Genomic DNA, 25846 nt, shown 5'->3' on the forward strand with positions numbered 1-25846 from the left:
AAAGAAAAAAGCAGCAAGAAAGAAAAAAGCAGCAAGAAAGAAAAAAGCAGCAAGAAAGAAAAAAGCAGGAAACCTGTTGGAACAAAGAAGGGAACAAAAGTGACAGGAAAAGAGCAGTATTTTCTTTTACACTTAGGACTAGCAGTGCTTACAAATAGTGTATTAGTAGGCAGAAACCAGCAGACTAGGAGACACTGAAAGTTAAATTCTATCTTAATGTCCTGGAGATAAAAAGAAAAAGCCCAGTACGTGTCAAGATCAAACCGCTGTTCTGCATTTCATACGCAGCCAAAATGCAGAACGTTTTATGGCATGTTCCAAGACACCAAACGTGCTCACGCACTTACTGAACACAATATTGGTAAGAGATGCTATTTAAACAAGCCTTTAACTCTGACATTAGCTGCTCATAAGATTAAAATGGAACTACGGAACATTTGTAATTATTAGTTTTTATTACCAGACTGGCTTTTTCGGTCACAGGCCAACATTTCCAGTGTATCTTGCCCAGCACAATCTCCTCTCATTAGTTTTGACCTTGGCTTAGGAATCCGGTGAAGAAAGAAAAGAATTGCTACAGCTTCTTGACAGTAAAAAGCAAATCACTTCATTTAGTCTTAAAAGTCAGGAAACAAGCTTGTTTCTTTTCAGGAAAGGACACAAGGTGAGTAACTGAACAATTGCAAACAGCTGTAAGAGCGCACAAGACAAAGCGATGTTTTGAGCGCAAGCATTTGTGCAAAAGGAAAACTGATTGTATTCCATAAAGCAAAGAATTGATCAAGCTCTGCTGTCTATGCAATAAGTATGTGAGAGCTACTCAGGTCATTCCCCTCCCTCCCGTATCAATAACCTTAATATTAGTTAATTTAGCTGCATTACAGAGAAAGGAACAGCCTACAGGAAATACACTCGTTAGCCCTTAAGAGTCATTTACTTCCGACAAGTGAAGCAGATGAGATTTTCTTCACACCACTTGGAAATCTTTTAAAGAAGTACGGAAGAGTAAGATTTGGCAAGGAGACAGCCTTAAAAACAGCAGCTAGTTTTTGGAATGCAGGTGTTCAGTGTGCGTACAGCAAGAGGCACTCAACTGCAACCACTACAGGCACAAACTGAACAGGGACTTACATGGAAACTTTTCAGGTAACACAAGGCTGCAAGTTCACACGCATCTCTCCATCGTGCCTCGCTGTTCTAGGCCATTTTCAGCAGGAAAGTTCCAGCATGCATGTAGAAGTGTCCTTTCATTCCAAGGAAGGTACGAGACAGCTCATCAGGTCCATTCACACACAGTCTCACAGAGTGAAGCACACGATCGAAACTGGAACGTAGAAAACACTCCTTTTCAACCAAGTCCTGGCCTCCCATTTATACTAGACCCCTATCACCGAGTCTTCTCTGAGGCCTGTAGCTCAGACACACAGCTTGGGGATCAAGCCTAGCAACATTTTTTCTTAGTACAGAGCAATTAGTACAGAGGAACTCCTCTCCCATCCACAAAATGGCTAATCACTGAAAATGATGCCTGCTAGAAGTTCTGTGACCCAGAAAAAAATATTCAATTTTTTTTTTTTTTTTTTTTTTAATAGAACAGTTAAAACAATACCTTTCAAGGGCCCCTCTGCTTTCTCGAACATCTCTAGAAGCAAGAAGCAAGTGTATTTTTAACCAAGCTAGAATAGGCCAGCAGATGATCCTTCTTGACAGCTCTCCAATTATTTTTACCAGGCTCCAAGTCTCGTACTGATTCAAGGTATTCCTAAAGAATAAAGTTCATTAGAGAATGAGAAACCACCATCCTTACATGAAGGCAAGAGGTTCTCCAAAACACCTTGTAACATAATCCAGTTTCCCAGGTGAGACATTAACATATTTTTCAACTCCGGAAGGCTTAAGAAAATCTTAAGTAAATCATGGGTTTCCGCAGACACTGCATTTGAAGGAGTTAAGCCACTTGAGAATTAGCTGTCATTGTAACGATACTAAGAGAATAACACCAGTTTTCAAGGACATGGCAGATTACGACAGGACCAAAACATAATTAAATACCTCGAACGTCTTTATGACGCACTAACACCATTCCAAGCTGGAGCCTACAGGTATTTTCTTCTCCGCCTCCTGACAGTGAAGCACAGCATCTCTTAATCTGTTATTTGAACGGTAGAGAGCAACCAGTCTGATGTTAAGGTAGGGATCATCTGGTCTCGCACAGAGCTCGGTCTGAATCATATCACAGAGCTGATTCCAGCCATCCAGCCTTTACACTCCAGCAACTGCTCCTATCACATACAAAGGCAACACGTTAAAATTGCATTCTCCATGAGAGCCTCTTCAGCAACTACATTACATGACTGCTTTCTCACCGCCACTACAGACTACATTACTCAAACTGCTCTTCAAAGCTCAAAGGTGCTACAGAGAGTTTGGAAAGCATTTTAGAAGTGAGAAAAGAAAAACAAAAAAACAAAAAAACAACTCTAGAGTTTGCATCTTGTAGATGCTAAGTTAGATGCTCAGTTGTCAAACCATTTGGTTCAAATTTGCCACACTCTGATACAGAGCAGCTTGTCTAAAAAAAAAAAAAAAAAAAAAAAAAGAGCCACACAAAAAACCCCGAAGCACAAGCCTCTCAAGACTTCAATTTCATTGCTGTTGTGCTCCAGAAAACTAATGCCTGTGCAAAAGTGAGATCATATGACTGAAAGCATTTACATATATAAGAGCATCTCCTATACTCAACAGTTTTTAACTCAAATAAAAAAACCTAGAAAGCAGAGTAGTCACATAACAGAGGCAATATCACCTATCTAATCTTGACCTCTTGGATACTGTTACTACCACTGTTTTCCCATCACTTGATGCAACTAAAGTTTCTTCTAGGCACAGAACAGAGATCAGAAGCTGGAACTTACCTTCAACCTGTAAGCAGCAGGATTCCCAGGGAAGAGCCTGGCAGCTTTCTCAACCCAGTACTCTGCTCTTCCATCGTGATGTTGTTACTGCATAGCAGCTCTGCAATCTTCAGTACAAGATCTTTCTGCGTGGGATTCAGCTCCACAGAACGCTGGTTTTCCCCATGCACACACAGAAGAAAAAAAGGTTACTAGCAACTTGATCTTGCAGTCTATATAGAACAAGAAAGAAAACATGTCCCCCACTCAATAGACCCAGGAAGTCAAAGCAGAACTATCAATAGGAGTAGGAGCATCTCTAGCCTAACCTAATATGGAGTCTTCCGGATTCAGTCACAGAGAATGATGGAACTCCACTGTGCTGGCAACAAGACTTGTGTGTATCCTCTCCCTCCTCAGTGCCCGAACAATGAAACGTGCACCGTGAAGTTCACATTTATACAGAGCTTGCCTAATCAGAACTGCATTTGCCCCATTCCCTCTATCTCTGAGGAAACAAACAAACAAAAAAGCCTACCACTAACAACAAACTAAACAATGCAACTGAAAAACACTCTCAGTCCAGTCTTTCAGTAGCAGCCGGATTACTGCTGTCACTGTGGTATCCCTACGGCAGAATTCTACAGGGCTCACAGATTCTCAGTCCAAAGGGCAGCAAGAAGAAGACCATCAGAGAAGGAAGCACAAAGATCAAGTCCATTTACAAAGGAATAAAGCAGGATATCAGGGAGGTGAGTGAGGTGATTACCTTGTAACACCCAAAAGCTTTTTCTGTGTTATCCTGAGCTTCGTAGATCTGTCCCAGAAACCTGTGAGCTTTAGGATCTTTCTCTCAGACATTGAGATAAATAGATGTATATCTACAGAGTAAATAAACAAAGAAAAAACAGAAGGATCAGTATTCCTCAGTATTACAAGTCCCCCCACACCCTGCAGCTAACGCGGGACTTTAATCTGTCATACAGGACATCTAGCCATATTTAGTTCAAGGGGCTTGATCTAGACCTTCAAGTAAGGAACAATATTATTTCTACACGTACAGACGCTGCATATTTGCCTGCAAGTACTGGCCTTTACTAAATAAAGCAGTAGCTCACAGAAACTGGAAGAAGAACATAATACAATGGCAGAAAAGACATTTCAACCAGATGGGTTTGTACAGCAGCACATGACTACCCATCCTTTAAGTTGCTGTTTTAGGAAGATTTATATGGCACCACATTCTCCCATTTACTGCTACCTTAAAACAGCACGGCAACAGTCTTGATTTCTCCACTCTATTTCCTTTAGCTTTCCTATCACACTTTAAAGAACAGAACAACCAACATATGTAACATTTATTACCTTTTAGCAAGTTCGTATACTTTTATCTCAAAGTACAGCTTAGCAAAAAAGAATCCTTTCAACGATCTCTGAAGGAAAAAAATATGACAGGTACATTTTAGATGTACAGTACTTTTGAAGTAATTGAGTAGGAAATAAAGGAGACCTTTCTTTTCAGGGGTGCGCAATATTTCCTAGAGCTTCTTCACAGCTATCAGCTCCAGTTCACTCCTTGCACTCAGGGCTTTGTTTTCAAAAGATACAGGATTAAGAAAATAACGTTTCTTCCCAATAACTGGCAAAGGCTACCAAAGCAAAATTGAGGTTAGTAGCAAAGCAAGCAAGTCTTCATACTTGTTACTTTTCACAAGCACACTTCTGACTAAAGAGAAAAGAATGGGGTCAGCTACATATAAGCTGTGTCTCTTGCATCCTATTTACGTTGCAGAAGAAAACAAATGCCATAAATTAAGAGTCCAGCTCTTCCTGTCCATGCTTCTGTCACCTTCCTCTCGTGCCTGCCCCGCCTCCTTGTAAACGGGGCTGGAAAGAAACTTCAAAAGAAATGCTGGCAGCCTTGCTCAACCCTCCTCTCCAAAATCAACACAACAGGAAAACCAACAGTTACTTCCATCACTGACCGCGCTACACAGCCAGTCGTAAGCATCACTAAACAGATGAAACTAAACCCGCAGCAGCTGGCCTCGAGCACGACAAAAGGAGAGGGAATATCTTTTCGCTGAGCCTCGCAGCGGCAGAGCGGCACTTTTCCGCGTGACGCCGCTCCTCCCAGCCGCAGCAGGCGGCTCACCGCCACCCGCACGCGTTTTCCAGAGAGCACAGAACCACCCGGCCGCCCAACTACCGACGCACGACGGCAAAGCCATTTCCCCCCGCCTCTCCCTCTCTTCCTACCGGCATTTCACAACGCCGCCGCAGAGACAGCAACAGCAGCCGTACGGCAGCCAAACGACTCCGGGAGCTTAACGGTACGCGTTCCCTATTCCGGCTCCTTGAAAAAGGGAAGACCGGAAGTTCGGGGACCGCGCCCACGGAATTGGAGGAAGCCGAACTCCGCCACGCCGCCGGACTCCTTCGAAAGCCGCCGAGGGCTCACCGGCTTTAAGAGGCGCGCAGCAGTAGCAAGCCGCGTTTCGAGGAGGCGACTCCGTGCCCGCCCGCCTGCGCTTCCGGCGGCCCCTCGGTAAGCTCCGACCCACCGGCGCTCCCCGGAACGAGAACGCCGCGACCCCCCTCCCCCGTACTCGAGGAACGAGGCCGCAAAGCGCCGCCCGGCCGGCCGGCCCCGCGCCTCTCCTGCACGGGCCCCCACCGGCCATCCCGGGCGCCGGCCGAGCCCGCGGCACTCACCTCTCTGGGAGAGGAGGCGGCGGCCTGCACGGAGGAGACGTATAGCATTTGTATATTCGTTGATATATGCTCTGGTAAAGCAGATTTCATGTGCAGTTGTGATGGTGGGCTTCCTGCAAGCAGGAGAGTGCCCGGAAAACAGTGTTCCATCTTTATCCCCTGCTGCCCGACGCTGATCTTTCTCCCCTGGCTCCTCCTTGGCTGAGTACTGCAGGTTCTCGTTCTTTCACGGCGTTTTGCTAATCATACAAATACCATGTAAACAGAAATCCTTACCACCCAAACACAAATATCTTAATTGGTTAATTGCTTTCTTAACAAACATCTGGTTGTAACTTTTGGATGCCTGCTTTACAACATAAACAGAAACAACCTCTTAATTGTTTAATTACTTCTAGCATTTGTGCCTTTTATGCTGGTCATCATTCTGGTCATCTGTCTGTCTTTGCATAGAGATAAGCTGGGAAGGAGGATAGAGGGGAGCATCTTGGAGCCTGCCTACAGCATCCTAACATTCCCACAGAGTGGGACAGCTCTGCTTTGCGTAAAGGCCCTGACTCCTTCTTTCCCTTCTGCTTCATCACCTGTATTTTCTAGATCTTCCTTGACTTCAGTGGCTGTTGTGTCATGGACATTCCTGCATGTCCTCAGCTGTTATCAGCAAGCTTGTCCGAGCTTTTGTGTCTTCTTGCAGGACTTTATTGGATGCAGCTAGTGATAGATGGAGATAAAATAAGGGATTCCTTCGCAAACTGTATCTTTAAGTGTCCAGAAGTGAATGAGCCTACGACTCACGTGCAGTACACCATGAAAAAGATTCTCTCATTTTGGTTACTTGAGCTATTATAGAATAACATCATTAACTGTTGTGTGGTCTTGATCAGGCTGCTTACCAACTGCTTGATCAAGGAGAGCAAGCAGAAGTCTTTTGTCAGCAATCTGAGGTGTCTGCAGATCAATGAGCAGCTGCCTATGGGAGCTGCAATTGCCCTGGCATTCTCTGGCTGAGCAGAACAACAGGCCACCGAGTTCAGCCAACTTCTTCACACAGCTGCTGGGGGAAACACAGGTGATGCTCAGCTGGGTCTCACACTGGCCGATAGGGAGCTGGTCAGGGCTGTGATAGTCAGGGCAGCTTTGGCTGCTTTCACCTGACATGGACCTGATACTTGCAGAGGAGTGTGAAGGCTCCAGCTGATAGAGTTTCCTTACAAGTAAAAGAGTAGACAAGGAAGGTGCAGGCCTACTGTTGTGTTAATAAGCACAAGAGCAGAGAGGACTGATGTACCTCACACCTTCTTTGCCTCTGTCTTCACCAGCAATGCTTCCCTGGCTTTCATGCCTGAAGGCAGGATTCTAGAGCACAACTACCAAACGGCAGGAGAACTCCTCGACAGCAGCCCTGCCAAGAAGCTCTTGGGCTTCCCTGGGAGACAAAAAGCTTCACCTGTGTCAGCAGTGTGTGCTGGTAGCCCAGAAAGCCAACAGTATTCTGGACTGCAACAAAAGAGTGGTGGGCAGCAGGGTGTATAATCAAGATGTTATAATCACAATACAATTGTATAATCAATAGATATCAAGATGTTATAATCTCAATATAATCAAGAGAATTAGGCAAAGTAAACAACGATCACAAAAGAGAATAAGTGAAAGAGCTTACCCTTCGGCTGAGCCTTTCCGGCTTCGGGAAAGAAGGTCCCAAGGTGTCAGAGATCAGCACTTAACCATAGAGTTAGGCAGTTGTGCTTGAGAAACAGCTGTATTTTTTGAGTGAATGGTCATTTATAGAAGCAGAAAAACCATCTTTGATGCTAAATTAAAGGTGAGTGTTCAACACTCGGTGCCATTATAGGTAAAAATACTCAGACTCCATTTACCAGGAAAAAAATCCAGTGAACATGGATAAGGAGCAGTCGTTGCAGGTTTCTAGGCACTGCTTTACCACACAAGTGAGCATTTAAGTCCAGCTGGAATGTATTGGGCAACTTCTTTGGCATGTCCACTACTGATACTATATTTCAGGATAGAAAGAAAAAGTGAAACATTAATGAACAAAAAATGTTCAGTTTCAAGATGCTGTTTGGCATGAGGTTTAGCTGTGGGAATTAGCAAGGATGGCAGAATTCAGGAGATTTTTCTTTAAATGGCTCTTCCTGTATTTCAGCACTTGCACTGCTAGCTCCAGCTTACAATATCCAGGCTCCACGTGGAGCACCCTCAGTGCTGTCAGCTCCTGCAGCCAGTTTTAAACATCCCTAAGCTGGTTATTTCAGAACTGAAAATATAGCACTCATTTTCCTGTCAAGGCCACTGTTTGCCCTTGCCAAGTCTGGAGTTGTAAATCAAAGTTATTTCTGATGCAGTGCAGCAGCTGTGAGAGAGGAGGAGGAAAAATGTGAAAGAAAGAATACTGCAGACACCACGGTCAGTGATGAAGTAGAGGAAGAAAGTACTCCAAGTGTCAGAGCAGAGCTGCTCCTGCAAGCTGTAAAGAAGACCATGGTTGCCCCTGGCAGACCCTAAAGAACCACATCCTAGCAGATTCCTGCACTGCGACTTGTGAAGGACTCTGCATGGGAACTGTTGAGTCCCAGCCTGAACCACTGGTTGAGCACCTGTGGAAAGGACCAGGTCAGCCATGGGAGCACAGGTGAAGGCAATTCAGCTGTGCAACAGGAAGGGCTGGAGCCTGGCTGCACCTCCCTTAGGCCCCATTTCAGGGCTGACTGCCACAGGAGAAGGATCTCTGTCTGGAGATCCCTCCTTGGTGGAAAATTCCCCTACAAACCTGCAGTCTACTAATGGAGCTGCCATTACCCAATCAATCAGAGCATTAACCACAGTCACTAGTCATAGCAATTAATAAACTATTTGGAGAAAATAAATAAAAAGTGAGAAATCCCCACAATCTTCTACTTCTCACCACTGGAAGTACAGCAGGCATCCCTTCATCCTCACCGCCACAGAAGTGTCAGCAGTCCCAGCAGTGCCTGTCTCCAGTCCTGCCCCTTTCAAGTCCCTTCCTGCCTCTGATGTAGCCCTGACCAGGCCCTGCTGTGCCCCCATTCCCTGTTTACCCATCCCTGTTCTGGTCCTGTCCCTGTCCCTACCCTACCGCTACCTCCACACCCATCCTCACCCTTTTCTTTATTCTGTCACTGCCCCTGCCCCTCTCCTTTCCCTTTCTTGCCCATCTCCTGCTCCTGTACCTATCACTTGCCCTGCCCCTACCCTAGACTTTTCCCTATCTTGCCCATCTCTGCCTGTCCCTCTGTATAACCAAGATGTTATAATCACAATATAATTGTGTATAATCAATAGATATCAAGATGTTATAATTGCAATATAATCAAGAGAGTAAGGCAAAGCAGACAACGATCACAAAAGAGAATAAGTGGAAGAGCTTACCCTTGGGTTGAGCTCACCAGAAAACACCAAAAGAGGGGATCTCCAGAAGAGATCCTTCCCCTCTGGTAGCCAGCTCTTAAATAGGTCCAGGAGGGGTGGAGCCTGGCTCCACCCCTTCCAGCAGCACAGGTGAATTGCCTTCACATGTGCTCCTCTGGCTGACTCATGGCTCACCTCAGGTGATCAATCAGAGGTTCAGGCCATGACTCAGCAGTTCCCATACACTCCACCCCTTCACAGCATGAACCAATGATCAGGTTAACAAAAGGGTAAGCTTTCCCTAATACAGAGATCCGGTATATCGCGACGCTTATACAATTTTATCGCGACGTGTGTTGGTACAGTTCAAGACAAGTGATGATCAGTGGATGTCCATATTCTATGGGCCAGTGCTCGATGATGTGACTGGAGGCATGAGGTCCTGAGGTGCAGGTCCGTTCTATGTTCCATCAGTCCCATGCAGACCATCACTGGGTGTTGTACGTGATCTGACAGCAACACTGGAACGCTTGATGGCATTTTGTTCCTTCCGGTGGTCCTGAAGGCTCACAGACTCACAGGGAGTAATACAGATGTTTCACAGGTACCAGGAGGGGAAGGTCTGCTCTCCAGGGCAAGATACAGGCCGTATTTCTGTCTTGGGTCAACACTTTCGCTTGTACTGGGGCACGTCCTGGCCGCCTGTACCACACCTTTTGGCCAGATATCTGCGGCTGCATAACGATATCAGGCACCAAAGGAGGTGTCCTGATCTGCCATAGGGACAGGATGGGGGTCCCTTTAGCAATAAAGATCGGAGTGTTGACCACAATATCAGTAGGCCATGTACCTATTACTGGAGGGACTACTGAGCCTCCCACCTCCAATAGTCTCCCCCAAGGTGCAAGTAGGCCACACCACTTGGGTCCTACCTGCACCTTCCAGGGCCATTTTATTTTATGGGTACCTGGCTCTAAGTTTTCAGGGGCAGGGAGCAGAAGATTATTTTCATTACCAATCTGGGGTCTTACCTGATGATCAGTGCCCGTAATTTGGATCCTAAGCGGGGTGGCCCATGTCGTCTGCAACATTCTCAGGGCACTGGGTCTGCTGTCTCGAGGTCTTTCATTCAGGTCCCGCAGGGTTTCATACAGTCTTTTTGTCCACCCCTGCAAGGACTGGGAGTCTGTCTTCAGGGCAGCCTTAAGAATACCATTATAACGTTCGATGAGGCCTGCCCCCGTTGGATTATATGGCAGGTGGAATCGCCATTCGATGTTATTTTCTTCTGCCCAGCGCTGTATCATTGCACCAGTAAAATGAGTCCCTTGGTCGCTCTCGATGACTTGAGGTGTCCCGTAGGCAGACATCAGTTTAGTGAGTGCCTTGATGGTATATGCCTGGTTTGCTTTCGGTACTGGATAGGCCTGCAGTAGCCCACTTGCAGTGTCGACACAGGTCAGGGCATATCTTGCCCCTTCGGAACGAGGAAGGGGCCCAATGTAATCGACCTGCCATCGCTGGAGAGGATTGTGTCCCCTAGCAAGGTGGGCTGTTGTTTCGGGCAACGATCTCGGTCTCATCTTGGAGCAAGCGTCGCAATCCTGGCATGCCTGGACGATATCAGATAGTTGTATGGGCAGTCCCCATGCTTTAGCAGCTGCCCACATTGTCTTTTGTCCAGCATGCCGTAGCTTCTGATGTAGCCATGGGCGATGTTCTCAGATGGTGAATTCTCAATCCATCGAACACAGGCCAGTGTGTCGGCTTCATCGTTTCCCAGTGACTGTAGGGGCTGATGACCAGAAACATGGTAGACATGTACAGTCCTGTGTTTGACCGTATTCCATATATCTAACCACATGTCTTTGCCCCAGATCGGTCGGGCGTGGCCCACTGTGCAATCCAAAGAGTGAGCCCCCGGTACACAGCCCAACTATCTGTGCAGATGTTCAGGATACCATCACCGGGTTCCTTGGTTATAACCATCCACACGGCTCGCAGTTCTGCCCATTGGCTGCTCTGACCATCCCCCTCATCGAACCAGATTGTCTCGGTGGAAGGATGGTATGCTATTGCTCTCCACTTGCTCGGGTTGCCCTTGCTGGACCCATCTGTGTACCAGGCATCTTCAGGGATAGGATATTTTCCCTCCTGAACGGGACTCTTCTCTGGTGGAGCGACCAGTATTTCTTTTGGTGCATCACTGTGATACGTAACTGGGCCTAGGATCTTCCGGAGTTCTTCTTTCAAGGGGGATGAAGACAGACTGCTCCTTTGGCTGAGATAGGCGACCCATCATGCCACTGTTTGTGCTTGGGCCACCCCTGTCTTAGGAAGGTGGGTCAGATCTTTCACCCACCCCTGAACTGGCAGAGTGGTCTTGACTATAACTGCAGCTGTTTGAGTTATTGGCTCTACTGCCTGTAATGCCGAATAGGCAGCCAATAACTGTTTTTCAATCATACTGTATCTTTCTTCTGCTCCGTGCCAAACCTGAGACCAGAAACCAATGGGGGTCCGAACAGAACTCTGGCGCTGCCACAGGCCCCAACCGAAGCCGTCTTGAGTAACATGAACGTCCAACTCGGCTGGGAGGGTAGGATCGAATATACCCAATGCCTGAGCTTGTTTAACTGCCAGTTTTGCTTGTTGGAAAGCATCCTGTTCGGTTTTCCCCCAGTCCCATAGCTGCCCCTTTTTTGTGAGTCTGTATAGTGGCCTTAGCAGCTGCGCTAGGTGAGGTATAAAGGAACGCCAATAACCCAATATACCTAGAAACTCTTGCAGCTGCTTTGATGTTGTAGGGACTGGGAACGCCTGAACCTTATCTATAACAGCACTGGGTAGCACTTTGGTCTTTCCTGACCAAACCACCCCCAGGAATTTTACGGACAGGCCTGGACCTTGCACCTTTTGGGGATTTATAGCCCATCCCCTCTGTTGTAAATAGGCAGTTAATGAATCTGCTGCCTGTCCTACTGCCTCCAGTGAGTCGGATGTCAACAGCAGATCATCAATATAATGATATAGGTTAACATCATCAGGTTTTCTCCAGTCAGCCAGGTCACGCGCCACTAGATTGTGACAATACGTTGGTGAATGCACGTACCCCTGTGGCAGGACCTGAAAGGTCCACTGCCTGCCTCCCCACGTAAACGCAAACTGATCTTGCAATTCCTCAGCAATTGGGATACTGAAGAATGCATTTGCTAGATCTAGGACACAATGATAGGTTTTTATCTCCCTCCTCAATGTGTCCATTAGGGAGGCAATATTGGGTACGGCCGCATGAATAGGCGGCGTGACCTTATTTAATTCTCTGTAATCTACTGTCATCCTCCATGTGCCATCCGACTTTCACACTGGAAACTGGGGAGTTATAGAGTTATACGGGCTGTGTGCAGGTCTTATAATGCCCACTTTTTCTAATTCCTGCACCATTCTCGATATTTCATCCTGCCCACCCGGGAGTCTATACTGTCTAACATTAGTAATCCGGCGTGGTTTCGGCAGGCAAACAGGCTCATGTTTCGCATGGCCTCTTAATATTGCCTGCACCGCCCGGATACTGATACATCTTTGTCTGAACTCTCCCACAGTTGTTTGGAGAGCCAGATCCCATAGAATGTCTATGCCCAGGATGTATTCTTGGACTGGGGCAATAGACACCTTGTACTCCCGGGGTGGGAGACGCCCAACCCCCAATTTTAACCATGTTTGGGTGACAGGAATAGTCTGTCCCCCAAAGCCACCAATCATCACTCTGTCGCCATCAAATTTTCCCGGATCTCCATAGATAATTGATGTTTCTGCTCCTGTGTCTACTAGTGCCATAACTCTCTGAATATTTTTTCGGGACCAATAAATCGTTAATTCTACATAGGGCCTCCGGTCCCGTCTGGAGGCCCTACGGGGACTAACATCCCTTGTCACTGCATGAATTGTGCTAGGGCCAGTTCTTTTGCTTCTGACGGCTCAGGCATTGTGGCCCGAGACACCTGAGGTGGCTTCTTTTTCCTGTTTGGAATAATAAAATCTTCTAGGTTCCATGTTGTTGTTGGAACCCTCTCTATAGCTCTTACCCTTGATTTCTTAGGGTAGCTCTGGAATTTTTGATTGTCCTTTAGTTGTCTCCAGAGCTGGAGAAGGACGTGGTTGGGCTGGCGGTCGATCTTAGCAAATTGGTCCCCAGCCCAAATTAAATCATTAAACATTTGTTTTCGGGATACCCTGATGGGTCCCGATGGAGGAGCTCGAGTAGCCGGCATTTTGGTTTTATTTACCGGCAGGACCTCTGCTTCCTCCAAAAACCGAATATTGCACCTAGTCCGCAGGTGTTCTGTTTCTCCCAAGTCGGCAACTAACTGGGCAGCCTGCTGGGCTTCTGATGCTACAAGGGGATTTAATATGGAAACTAGGGTGCCGTACAGATGGGAGGGAGCTTGCTGTAGAATTAAATCTCTCATCCCTGCTGAAAATTTAACCATATCAGGGCCATCAAATGTATCTTCATAGATGGCCTCTCTTACACCCAGTTCACGGATATAGTTTTGAAGGTCCTCCATGGAGGACCACATACCTGTATGTAACGGTATGTCTGATTTATTCGGCCATACCATATGGCAGGCCGCCATTAACCATTCCAGTATGGAATGGTTTTCATCACGATATTGATTGCCTACGTATAACCTCTGTCTGAGAGCAGGATGGACGGTCATGGTGGCCAACTTAGCTATTTCTGGGCCATTCACCAAGACACTTTCTGCCCCAGAATCCCACAATCTCAATAACCAAGCCAGCACACTTTCTCTAGGCTTCTGCCGAAATCGTTGTACTAAGTCCATTAATTCTGTTGCCGTGTATGGCCGAGCTGTAACATGTAAATGAGTCTGGGCAGGGGGCCATTGATCAGGCGGCACCCCTGCCGGTCTGTCCTGTACTTTTTTTGTTTTTTTGGGTTACAACAGGATGGACTTCCAGTGGATCAGTTAGAATTGGACATTCAAGATCTGATTAGGATTTCTTGTTCTCCTGATCAACGAAGTCTGTTGATTCAGGAGTCTGGTCATCATTTATTGAAATGTTACGAATTTGGCCTACAGGAAGATGTAGAATTGGCTTCTTCCCCGTTAAAACGCCAAGTTCGTGCTCCAGCTTTTCAATGCGGTCTTTCAAAAGCTGATTTTCAGTTTCTAAAGTATTATTTCTTAAGTCCACATGATTTAAAGCGGTTAATAATGGCCATGCCACCATGGAGGCAGCCAGTTGTCTTTCTTTGGTAGTGAGGACATCCTTGCCATGTCCTTGAAAATAGTCCGCCATGCGATATGGGGAGAGATTGCCCATAACTTGTAAGGGACCCCATTTTTCAATGATGGCAGCTAACTCATAATAGGGCGATCCCTCAAATCCTGGGATCTGCCCTGGAATCATTTTCTCTAGAGGGGTATTGTTCTCCCCCTTGACCCATTTATAGAAATTCCACAGGAAAGACATGATGTTAATTTCAGTATATTCAGCCTGCCTGGCTCACCAAGTGTATAACCAAGATGTTATAATCACAATATAATTGTGTATAATCAATAGATATCAAGATGTTATAATCGCAATATAATCAAGAGAGTAAGGCAAAGCAGACAACGATCACAAAACAGAATAAGTGGAAGAGCTTACCCTTGGGTTGAGCTCACCAGAAAGCACCAAAAGAGGGGATCTCCAGAAGACATCCTTCCCCTCTGGTAGCCAGCTCTTAAATAGGTCCAGGAGCCTTCCAGCAGCACAGGTGAATTGCCTTCACCTGTGCTCCTCTGGCTGACTCATGGCTCACCTCAGGTGATCAATCAGAGGTTCAGGCCATGACTCAGCAGTTCCCATACACCCTCTCCTTTCCCCTTCCCTCCCCTGTCCCTGTGCTGTCCCTGCTCCATGCTGCTGACAGAATCTCCTGGCAGCCCACCACAAAGCTGAAAGAAAACTGTAAGACAGAAGAACAGAAGTGTACCACAACTTTTAGAATAATAAAATCTGAGATTCCTGCGGTCATGGAATCATAGAACCACAGAACCACTGAATCATAAAACCACAGAATCGTGAATCATATGGGTGGGATGAGATTCCAAAAGTCTCATCAGGACATATGTCACATGTTCTCTTTTTTAATAGCTGACAGTCAGAAATCACCATGTTCTATCCAGAAGTCTGTATCGCATACCTGCAGTGGAAATAGTGATGCCTCTGTCTGTCACTAGGACACACAGACTGGGAATCAAAGGCTGAGAGTGAAAAGGTTATTAAGTTTTGAAGTCATTGGACTATGTGCCTAACTTTCAGCAGAACAAAGATGTCCTACTGGTTTTGTTCCCATTATGAGAACAAGAAAGCCTCCTGTCATAGTTTCAAATAAAGTGAGTCTTATTTTATCTTCAGATGAAGAGAGAGGAGTAATGAAACACTGATAAATAACTTAAAACTGTAAATGACTTGATGATTCTTCAAGGAAACACGATTTGCCAATTTTAAGTGTTACATCTGACAGAATATGTATCTGCTCACAGCTTGAGTGGATATTTACATAAGAGATGGGCCATTTGTGAAAAGATCACTTGAATATTTGCTTTGAGAATTGTCCAGGGAGCAGTCAGGTGGAAGAGTTTCCTGCCTCTGATCTATACGTTTGTACAGTCAACAAATGTACAGTTGGAAGAATAGCGCGGTTAGGATTATCGTTGTGGAAAAAAGATTATCATGGTGGAAAAGAGACAATCGAAGAAAAAATGTTTACTCATATCCGAGGATCTAGGCTCACAGTGGAAAATTCGAAAAAGGAGGGATCTCCAGAAAGAGATCCTTCCCCAGTGGTGGTCAGAGCTTAAATGGGGTCTAGGAGGGGTAGTGTATTCAGTACATTCAACCAATAATCCAGCACTACTAACTCTACTACTAAACCCTATCTGTGGTACATCACTTGTATCCATGACATAACATCCACTTTTTGTGGCACATCACCCTGCTGGGCCCTGGGCTTGTGTTGCTGGGTAGCAGTTGGAGGGACTGTCATTGCATCTCCTTTGTTGGGCTGATGAGCTTTGAGGTTTTTTGCAACCTAAATGATTCCAGAATTCTAAGACATTAGGATTCTAAGATTCTAGGATTTCCTAATACCAGGTTTCTAGGATTCGAGTTTTTACATTTTTAGGACTGTAAGGTTCTAAGCTTCTAGGGTTGTAGGATTCTGAGGCAGTGCCTGGACACCAAAGGGACACTGCATGAGGAGATTTCTTCTACATGACATTTTTACAGCTTGTTTGTTTTTTGTTTTTACAGTCCATAACTTAAACTTGAGCCTGGAAAGAGATGATGAGAAAGATGTCTTGATGTGTTTAGTTGACAACAATGAGCACAAACATGAGATCCATGCCTGCTGGATTGATCTGGAAGCACAGACCTGGATGATGGGAAGATTTCCAAAGGCATTTTTCCAGCATTTTGGGGGACTTCTGGCCTCAGAGCGTATGCACTGCGGTGCTGAGAGGCTGCCCTCCTACAACGATGACAGCAGCGGCTCCACCCCCAGTAACCTGGGTGGGGACAGAGAAGGGTACTGAGGCCCCATCCCTGCCCAAACGCCATCCCTGCCCACGGTGCGTCTCCGTCCCTCTCCCTGTCTCACGTCCCTTGACGCCCCAGGACGGAGTCCTCGTTCCTACCCTCGTCCCCGTGACCCCTCGTAGCCCGCGGCGGGGTTCCGTCCGTATCCTTGTCTCCACGTTCCCTCGCTCTCCGTGCTGCGGTCCCTTGTCACGTCCCTGACCCCTCACACCCCGTCCCGCCACCGTTCCCCTCCCGGGACCGCCGCACCGCCGCCATTTTCTCCGTCGAACGGCGGCTCCATGGCGGCGGCGGCCTCAGGCGGTCGAGGGCCGCAGCGGCCGAGGGCGCCGGGGCGCAGCCCGTCCCCGGGCGGCTACCCGAGCTCCAAGCCGCTCGGCCGGGACGGCTTCGCTTCTTGGCGCCAGGACGGGTCCGTCTCCCCGGGCCCGCGGCGGGAGCTCCCCGGGCACTGTCGGGGTGAGGGCAGCGCGCGGGGCTACGGGGCCGGGGCCGGGGCCGGACACCCGGCCGGGGCCGTGCCGAGCGCTCCCCTTCGGTTCCCTACCGCAGAGCCCCTCCGCACCGGCGAAGATGAGGAGAGCGAGGAAGAGGAGAGAGGTGCGCGCGGCGCCGGGTCCGGCTTTGGGGGCGTTGGGGAGGCGCGGCCCGCCGAGCGCGCCGCGCCTCGGAGTGGGGGGGGGGGGGGGCGCCGCGCTGCGAGGGGCCGGGCGGGCGGCAGGCGGCTGCTGTGCGGGCGGCTGTGCCTCCTCTGTCCGTTAATTAATCGCTTCACACCTTTTCATTTTTACGACTCCGTTGCCTTTCTTCAGTTTCATCACTTTTTCCCCCCCAAATACTTTCTGCCGATTGTTTTCGGATTCGTTCTTTTGCCTCACAGCTTTCAGAAATTCGTCACTGTTTTCAAGAATTTATTTTACAATTCTTTCACGACTTCATTGATTTTTTTCCACGTATTTTTCCCAAATATTTCTCATTTCTTGAATTAATAATTTCTGTTTTAACATTTTTTTGCTTTTTAAATGAATTCGTTGGTCCCACTACTTTTTCACAGATCAGGGACATTTTTCAAGATTTTGAAAAACAAATTTCTTGCTTTTTCTCACATATTTTCCCAAGCTTATCCCTTTTGTTCTGTGAATTCATTTTTTTTTTCACAAATCTGTCAAATTCATTGTTTTCACAATTTTTTTTAGAATTGATCTTTTTTCTTTCATGGTTTTGTCAAATTTCAGATTTTCCAAACAAATGCATTTAAACAGAATTTGCAAAAATTCATTTTCACTTTTTTCATGAATTTAACATTTTTTCATTCTATCATTATTAGTCGTTCATATTTCATATCACTGTATCACATCAGATCACCACGTTGGCTTTTCATGAATTCATTCCATTTTTTCTCCCCAATTTCTTCCTGATTTTTTAACTTTTTTTTTCAAGATTTCATCATGAATTCACCCAATTCTTTCACAAATGTGTGGCCAGTTTTTGATACCATGCATTTTTTAAAGAATGCATCATTTTTTCACACATTCATTGAGTCCTATTTCACATTCTTTTCACAAATTTACGTCTTTTTTTCATACAAATTAATTGAACTTTATCTTTTTTCAGTCTTTTTCTACATTTTTTACTTTTTTTCCACGATTTTTTTTCACTTTTTCACAAATTCTTCACCTTTTCCTACGGATCCATGTATTTTCCCCTCACATTTATTATTTTTTTCACCTGTTTATTTTTTTTTTCACAACCTTTTTCATGAATTTATTATGTTTTTCATTTTTCACCTTTTTCACATTTTTTCACTTCTTTCCAAATATATTGCTTCTTTTACACTAATTCATGCTCTCTTCTCCCTGTTTAGAAGACGTGGATGAGATCTTGCTGCTCACCAATTTTTTCTCTTTGTACACAATATTTTCATTAGGTTTTTCATTATTTTTTTCCAAACATTCCACACATTTTTCACAATTCCATTTGTTTTTTCATGGATTCATCACTTTTTTACATGAATTTGTTGCATTCTCTTCAGAAATTTTGCAAGAAGTCATTATTTTTTCATGTTATTCTTTTATTTTACAAATTCATGGCGCTCTACCTAAGGAATTGTCACAGATATGTCTTGCTTTTAGTTGGTTTTGGCTTTTTTTTACTGAATCCCGTTTTTTTCTTCCACAATTTCTTCATGAGTTTTTTCCTTTTCTCTTTTTTCCCCACAATTTTATCATGAATGAACCTTTTTTTTTTTTTTTTTTTTTCAAATTTTATCATCAGTTTTTCTCATGCTTCTTTTTTTTCCATCTGATTAGTCCCTTTCTTCATGGATTCACCGCTTTACATATTCTTCTCACAAATTTATCCATTTTTTCCACAATTTCATAGTTTTCTGCTACGCACGTTTGTCCCCACTTTGCAGAGGACCTGGCTGAGAGTTCACTGCTTAACAAGCTGCTCCACACCTCGCTGGTAGAGAACAGCCACCACGTGGAGGTGCTGCAGCAGGACCCCTCCTCCCCGCTCTTCTCCATCAGAACCTTCGAGGAGCTGCACCTGTGAGTCCCCCAGCACCTGGCCTCGCACACCCCACTTCCTATAGAACGCCCTGGTTGTGCTTTTTCGCAGGAAAAAGGAGCTTCTGCAGGGCGTGTACACCATGGGCTTCAACAGGCCATCGAAGATCCAGGCGAATGCTCTGCCCATCCTGATGGCGCATCCGTGAGTCCTGACCCCGCAGGGAGGGATGAACCAGCCCAGCCCAGCTGCTCCGAGTCAGGTGCCGGCGCACAGACCCCAGACTTTTACTGCTAACGTTTCCCTTGCAGACCCCAAAATCTGATTGCGCAGAGCCAGTCTGGGACGGGCAAAACAGCAGCGTTTGTCCTGGCCATGCTGAGCAGAGTGAGAGGCACTGAGAGGTACCCGCAGGTGTGCAGCAGGGGCATGGCCGCTGGGAGGGGCAGAGATCTGGGTCTGCTGCTGTTGTGTGTGGCTTTGGGGTGTTGCAGGCAGAGCTCTGGGTTTGTGTCCGTTTTGTCATTGCTGTTGATTATAATCTCAAGTATCGTCATTGCTGCTCATCGTAAACTCAAGCATCCTGGTTACTGCTCACTGTAATCTCAAGCATCCTGGTTACAGTTTTTTGAATTCTCTAATATTAAACATCCTAATTGATGCTCATTATAATCTGCAGCTTCCTGGTTGCTAGTTGCTAGTCATTCATACTTTTCAATGCTTTTTGATGCTTTTTGATGCCTGCCCGTTGCCTAATACCTCTCCCCCCCCTCCTAGTGCCTTTGTCTGGCTCCCACTTATGAGCTGGCCCTGCAGATTGGCCATGTGGCAGAGAAGATGGGGCGGTTCTGCAATGACATCAGGGTCACCTATGCTGTGCAGGGCAACAGAGGTTAGTCCAGCCCTGATGAGTGATTACAGCAGTTAGCAATCCCTAAGTGAGTATAGGAATGCCTCATAAGCCTTGAAGTGCCAGGGCTTGCTGAAGCTTGCAGAGCTTGCTGAAGGAGCCTGCATTCACGTGTGCTGCTGATAAGGAGCCACCCTGATGACTACTGTCTTCTTTTTGACACAGACACCCATTTTGCTGGTATCTAACCTCAAAAAGCTGCAGGCAAGCACTAAGCTTAAAAATTGCTGCCTGCAATAGAGCTTCCCTTTGGAACTGAGAAAGTGAGGGACAAACTGACATGAAACACATCGAACTGACAGAAGCACATAATTTGTGGAGTTTCCCGCTGGAAACCCCTTTGCACATCGTTTTGCCCATGCCTTGTCCGTTCCTTCCTTCTTCCTTGTCCCTTTCTTTACTGTTCCTTGCTTGTTCCTTGTCCATCCCTCTTCTTGTTTCCATTCCCATGTCCTTCCCATTTTTTTTGCCCACCCCTCACCCGTCTCCCATTTTTTGCCTGTATCTTTTTCCTTTTTTTGGCACCCTTTGCCCCTCTCCTTCCCTTCTTTTGCAACCCCTCTGGCAGTGTCCCCAGGCACCGTGCTGGAGGAGCAGATTGTCATTGGCACGCCAGGCACCATGCTGGACTGGTGCTTCAAGCGGAGACTGCTCAACATGCGGAGGATCTGCATGTTTGTGCTGGATGAGGCTGACATCATGATTGACACGCAGGGATTCTCCTCCCAGAGCATCCGCATCCAGAGGTGAGTCATGGAAATCTGCTTTTGGCATGGGAAGATGCAAAAGGAGGGAGGAGGAAGGTAAGATCTTTCACAAAGGGCTTGCTTTCTCCAAAATGTGCTGATTTGTTTGTGTTTTTCCATAAGATTCACATTCATTGTTAAATTGTAAAATTTTCACCAAAAAGTGCTAATGTACAAAGTCCTAGAGTAAATGAGTCCCAATGCTATTGAATTCCATGGGCTAACAAACTATCAGTGCTCTTGAGTCCACTGTGCTATGTAGTTCCTCTTTTTAATGAATCCTTAGTGCTAACAAGCTGCTAAGTCTGACGAGTTCTTCTCCTGCCCCAGGGCTCTCCCCAAGAACTGCCAGATGCTGCTTTTCTCCGCCACCTTCAAGGAAAATCTCTGGAAATTTGCCCTGCAAATTGTCTCCAGGCCCATCATCATCAAGCTGCGACAGGAGGAGCTCACTCTGACCAACATTAGGCAGTACTATTTTGTCTGCAAGAACTGGGAGCAGAAGTATGAGGCCCTCTGCAACCTCTATGGCAGCATCACCATTGGCCAGGCCATGATCTTCTGCCAGGTACCTCTCATCTGCAAACTAGTGAGTAACTAGTATTCTGTCTGGCATGTTCAACCCAAGAGTGACCTCAGTGCTGCTCCATAGATTGCCACAATGAATGCAGGGGAAGGATGGAAAGCACACAGCATTCAAAACTCAGTGTGGTAACAGTGCCTAATAGTTGAGACCACCAATGCCTTGGTGGGCATTGCATGGAAACCATGCTCTGTTTCTTTAACATTTACACTTTGTGTCTAGCAAAGACACTTTGTGATCCAACTTCTTGCCCTGCTGCTTCATTTTTGCTCCTTTGTGTCCCAACTTCCTGCTTGTTTTTGCCTTATTTCGAGGCTCTGTCTATTCCAAAGCACCAGGGGCTCAATGGAAAGGAGCACAGGCATTGGGAATGTGAAGGACTGGCACTGAGCAAGCAAGGATTTGGTAAAGTGATGTATTGGCATTAAGCTAGATGAGCGGTAGTAAGGATTTGGGGAAGTTGAAGGGTCGCTGATTGAGAGCAGCAGATGCAGAGCTGCTGGGAAGCTCAGCTTTTTCTCACGTACGCAGACCCGCCGGAGTGCAGACTGGCTCTCGGTGAAGATGATTCAGGATGGGCACCAAGTGGCCATGCTGACAGCAGAGCTGTCCATCGTGCAGAGAGCTGATGTCATCCAGAGGTTTCGTGATGGCAAGGAGAAGGTTCTCATCACCACCAATGTCTGTGCGAGAGGTCAGTCCCAAAAACAGACACGCTGAAGGGTGAAAATCTGCTTCCTTCCCCTATGAAAATTCCTTTGCTCTGAGCCCTGTTGTGTGGAAATCCCCTCGCTTTGAACAGTTTTAAGCACTTAGGTTTCATACTTCAAGTTTCCAACCGTGCAGTGACAGGCAGAACTTTATCATGAAAGCTGAGGCTTTTCTCAGTATGATTCTGTGAATTAGGAAAAATTGACCACGATGGGGACTCGAAGGCAAAAGGGATGATAAATGCAAGTTTATTACAGAAATGATCACAAAAAGAAAAAAATGATCAGAAATGCAAGGAAAAATTGGTCAGAAAGGCAAGGAAAGAGGGATTAGAATGGGAATTTGAGAGAAAAAGTGATCAGAAACGCAGGTGAAGCAGTGATCTCATCCAATGTGCACAGCAATTAAGAAGCAGCCTTCAGAAGGGGTTGGGAGATGGCTTTTAGGGTGATAAAAAGCTGTTTCTGAGAATCCTCTGCCACTCAGGGATTGATGTGGCCCAAGTCACGATTGTGGTGAACTTCAGCCTTCCCATCAACCGTCAGAAGCAGCCAGATTTTGAGACCTACTTGCACCGCATCGGGCGCACAGGGCGCTTCGGGAAGAGGGGCATTGCCTTCAATATGGTGGACAGCCACAGCACGCACCTCGTGCGCTGCATCGAGGAGCATTTCCGTGAGTGCAGTGTTCCCTTGTTCCTCTGTTCCTCCAGTGCAGCCAAGGACTACAAGCTCACCACTTGGTCGTCCACTTCTCACTTCTTCTGCAGTAGCTGGAATTTCGTTTTTGGTTAAAAAAAGCAAACAGGGAGTGGGACTTTGCAGAGACAGAGCTGAGAAATGATTTAATAAGAATATATAATTTAATAAGATATAATGATACAAAATTAGAAGACAGACTACAAGGATTAGAAGCAGGGCTGAGCACGCTGATCTGCCCCATTTTGAAGTCCCATTTTCTGCTTTCTTTGGCCTCTCTTCTCTGTGTTTCTTCCTGCTGCCTCCTCGTCCATATTCTGTTACAGGTTTCTAACAATTCTATTCTGTGATTCAGTTCCCTTACCCTTCCCACCACAGCTGTGTTTTTCTCACGCTTTTCCCAGTTATAAAATGCAGGGTGAGCCCCCTGGAGTGGTCCCTGTGATTTCCTAAATAACAACAATGAATGAGCTTTGTTCCTTGTAGTTGTCTCAATGTTTGTTTGTTTCTCTCAGTTTTCTTTCTCTTTTTTCCCCTTTTCTCTTTGTTTCCCAAAGATGAGACTTAATGTGGCAAAGAGACCAGCGTGTAGTTTGCAAGATGAAAAACCCAAGTGGTGGAGTAACCTCAATTATCTGATCTTATTTCTTCATTCTCTTCAGTCAATATTCATGTTGAGATTGAAGGGACAGGACTGTCTTACAAGGATAAAACATCTTCCAAATGTTGTTTGCTTTTAGGATAGAACATCTTCCAAATCTTCCATTTTTTAGATTAAAACATTGTATAAATGTTTGTTGTTTTGGGGACAAAAAGTCTTTCGAAAATTGTGCCTTAATTCCTAGTGAGTGATGAAAATTGATGTGGGAGCCCAGATCACATCTCACCCCAACCCAAACTGATGCTTTTCACTTAAACCCTCTGTACAAATCTTACTTTTTTTTAGCAGCCCCAAAGCAGCGGCACCTTGCCATTGCCCGGGACATTTTTCCTTCTTGCACTGACATTTTTTTCCTTTTTACAGAGACTAAGATCAAGAGGCTGGACCCAGATTGCATGGACAAGCTCGAGGAGCTGGAAAACTGAGCAAAAAACATGGTTTAGCTTCAAAGAACTCACGTTTTGGTTTAAAGTATATGGGAAATCCAGGAGAAAATCTCCCAGTTTTCTGAGTTCCTGGAGGTGCTTGGTTTGTTGAGACATTTTAGAAGGAGAGTATGGGGAAAAACCCTCAGCCTAAAAAAATTATTCTGATTGGTTTCTTTGGTGTTTTGGGGGAAGGAATCTTGGTGTTTTGTGGAAATGCTCCTTGATTTTCGGGCAGTGTTTGCCTGTTTTGGGCACTGTTGCTCTGTTTGGGATACTGCTGCCCTGTTCTGGGCTCTGTTCCTTGTTTTGAGGTGGTGGTTTGTGGTTCCGGGGCACTGTTTGTTGGCTGAGGGTACGATTCCTTGTTTTGTTGGTTGTTGTTGTTGTTTTTTTTCTCTGAAGGAAATAAGTTTAAAGCAGACAAGTCCCAGTTCAGCCATCTTGGTGTCTAAGATCTGTGCAGAAACTAGTCCTGAAGAGTGGAAGCACTGTTCTGGAATGTGTTAATTTCAAGGAGTGTGGAAACTCTGGGGAACCAAAAAACAGTTTATTAAAGATTATAAACACGAGGGAAAAATGCTATTTTTTTCCTAGTTTCTTTTTTTCCATTTAAATAAAAGAGTTTGGTGCTTAATGATCCCTTTGTTTTAGAGGGTGTTCAGCATACAACATCAAAAACATTCAGTTACTCCAGTAATTTTCTCAGGTCAGCACCAAAATGTTTTACATTATTGGTAAGTCTCGGCTCTTAATGGTGGGCCTGATTTTCCTCTCACTGACATCAGGATTAAATTAATGGAAGACTATGGATTTGCACTGCAGTATTGCAATAAATGGGGTTATACCACAGAAATCTGCTGTGGCCACATGAGGGTAGTAACACTAAAAGCCTCTTTCATCTGCATTTCCTACAAATTCTGCAGGAAATTCCTAAAAGTTACCTGCTCTCACCCCTCCAGTTATTATTACAAAACTTTAATTGAGAATTAACTTCACCTTTTTTGTTGGTGGTGCATTGTTTACTGGATTGTCAATCTTCAGGCAGGTAGTGTCACATAATAAAGGTTTAACTAGAACAGACTTAGCAAATACAGACAGAGATTACTAACTGAGCTGAATTTCAGCATGCCAGGCACCTGCATCTCTCACCTTCAGAATATTGTTGTTAACGTTTACAGGTTTTGTTTTGTTTTTTTTTTAAGTTTTAGATTTTAAGGGAGGGGAAGCAATTTTTCCTCTGGGACTGAATGTTTGCTTTCATTTTGCCAGTTGCGTTGTCTCCCAGTACTCTAACAGCAGACAGGTCAGCAGGAAGTCAACTGTTGTACAGCAGGACGCCCTGACAGTTATTTCCTGACTCAGAGGCGATAGTTTGGGAGAAGATTTAATGTCTTTTTTCTTCCTTTCTCTTTTTTTTTTTCTTTTTTATTTTACAAAAAGTACAAAGAATGTTTTCCAGCACTGTGTTTGGAGGACATAGATGCCTTCAGGCACAGGGGCACCGACACCTGGGGCCAGTGTTCATGCCCTGCAACCCACACTCAGCTTCCACCTCAGCTCTACTCTGCTGCTTACATGATCTCCCTTACCTTCGCGGTGCTTCCAGCTCTCCTGACTGTGGTTAAGGGTATCTTTTCAGCAGGCAGTCTGTACGCATGTCCTTTCCACTGCTCTCCACATTTTCCTTTCTCTTTTCTCTTTATTCATTCATATACTTCCCAACTATTTGGCTGCTGTATGAGTTAGAAACTTGTCTTTAGTCTCTTTAGTCTTTAGTCAACTTTTAGTCAACTCTTTAGTCAACTACTTAATTGTGTTTATCATAGAACCATATCACAGAATCACAGAACAGGCTGCGTTGAAAAGGACCACAATGACCATCTCGTTTCAACCCCCTGCTGTGTGCAGGTCGCCAACCAGCAGCCCAGGCTGCCCAGAGCCACATCCAGCCTGGCCTTGAATGCCTGCAGGGATGGGGCATCCACAGCCTC

General features: G+C 45.7%; 1 protein-coding gene and 1 pseudogene across 5 annotated transcripts; one reads left to right on the plus strand and one right to left on the minus strand.

Annotated features, from left to right (window-relative positions):
- Positions 1-5324, minus strand: part of LOC122192739 — a 12783-nt pseudogene extending 7459 nt beyond the window's left edge.
- On the plus strand, positions 4807-24424 carry LOC122192737 (ATP-dependent RNA helicase DDX25-like). 5 transcript variants are annotated; one of them, XM_042893388.1, is made up of 13 exons: positions 4807-4897; positions 5073-5442; positions 16323-16596; positions 17160-17207; positions 19024-19159; positions 19230-19322; positions 19430-19532; positions 19896-20010; positions 20597-20774; positions 21105-21342; positions 21889-22051; positions 22555-22743; positions 23791-24424. In XM_042893388.1, exons 3-13 carry the CDS (start codon positions 16548-16550, stop codon positions 23850-23852), a joined length of 1374 nt encoding a protein of 457 aa, XP_042749322.1. In that variant the 5' UTR covers positions 4807-4897; positions 5073-5442; positions 16323-16547; the 3' UTR covers positions 23853-24424. The 5 variants fall into 5 exon arrangements, with proteins under 5 accessions (XP_042749322.1, XP_042749323.1, XP_042749324.1 ...); XM_042893389.1 differs by having other exon boundaries at positions 4808-4897; positions 16323-16639; positions 18990-19159; XM_042893390.1 differs by having other exon boundaries at positions 4808-4897; positions 18990-19159.
- The last annotated feature ends 1422 nt before the right edge of the window (positions 24425-25846 follow it).

Source organism: Lagopus leucura, unplaced genomic scaffold (assembly GCF_019238085.1).
Source record: "Lagopus leucura isolate 7727_CA_CO unplaced genomic scaffold, USGS_WTPT01 35308-0_obj-0_obj, whole genome shotgun sequence".
In the NCBI taxonomy this organism is placed as follows: Eukaryota; Metazoa; Chordata; class Aves; order Galliformes; family Phasianidae; genus Lagopus; species Lagopus leucura.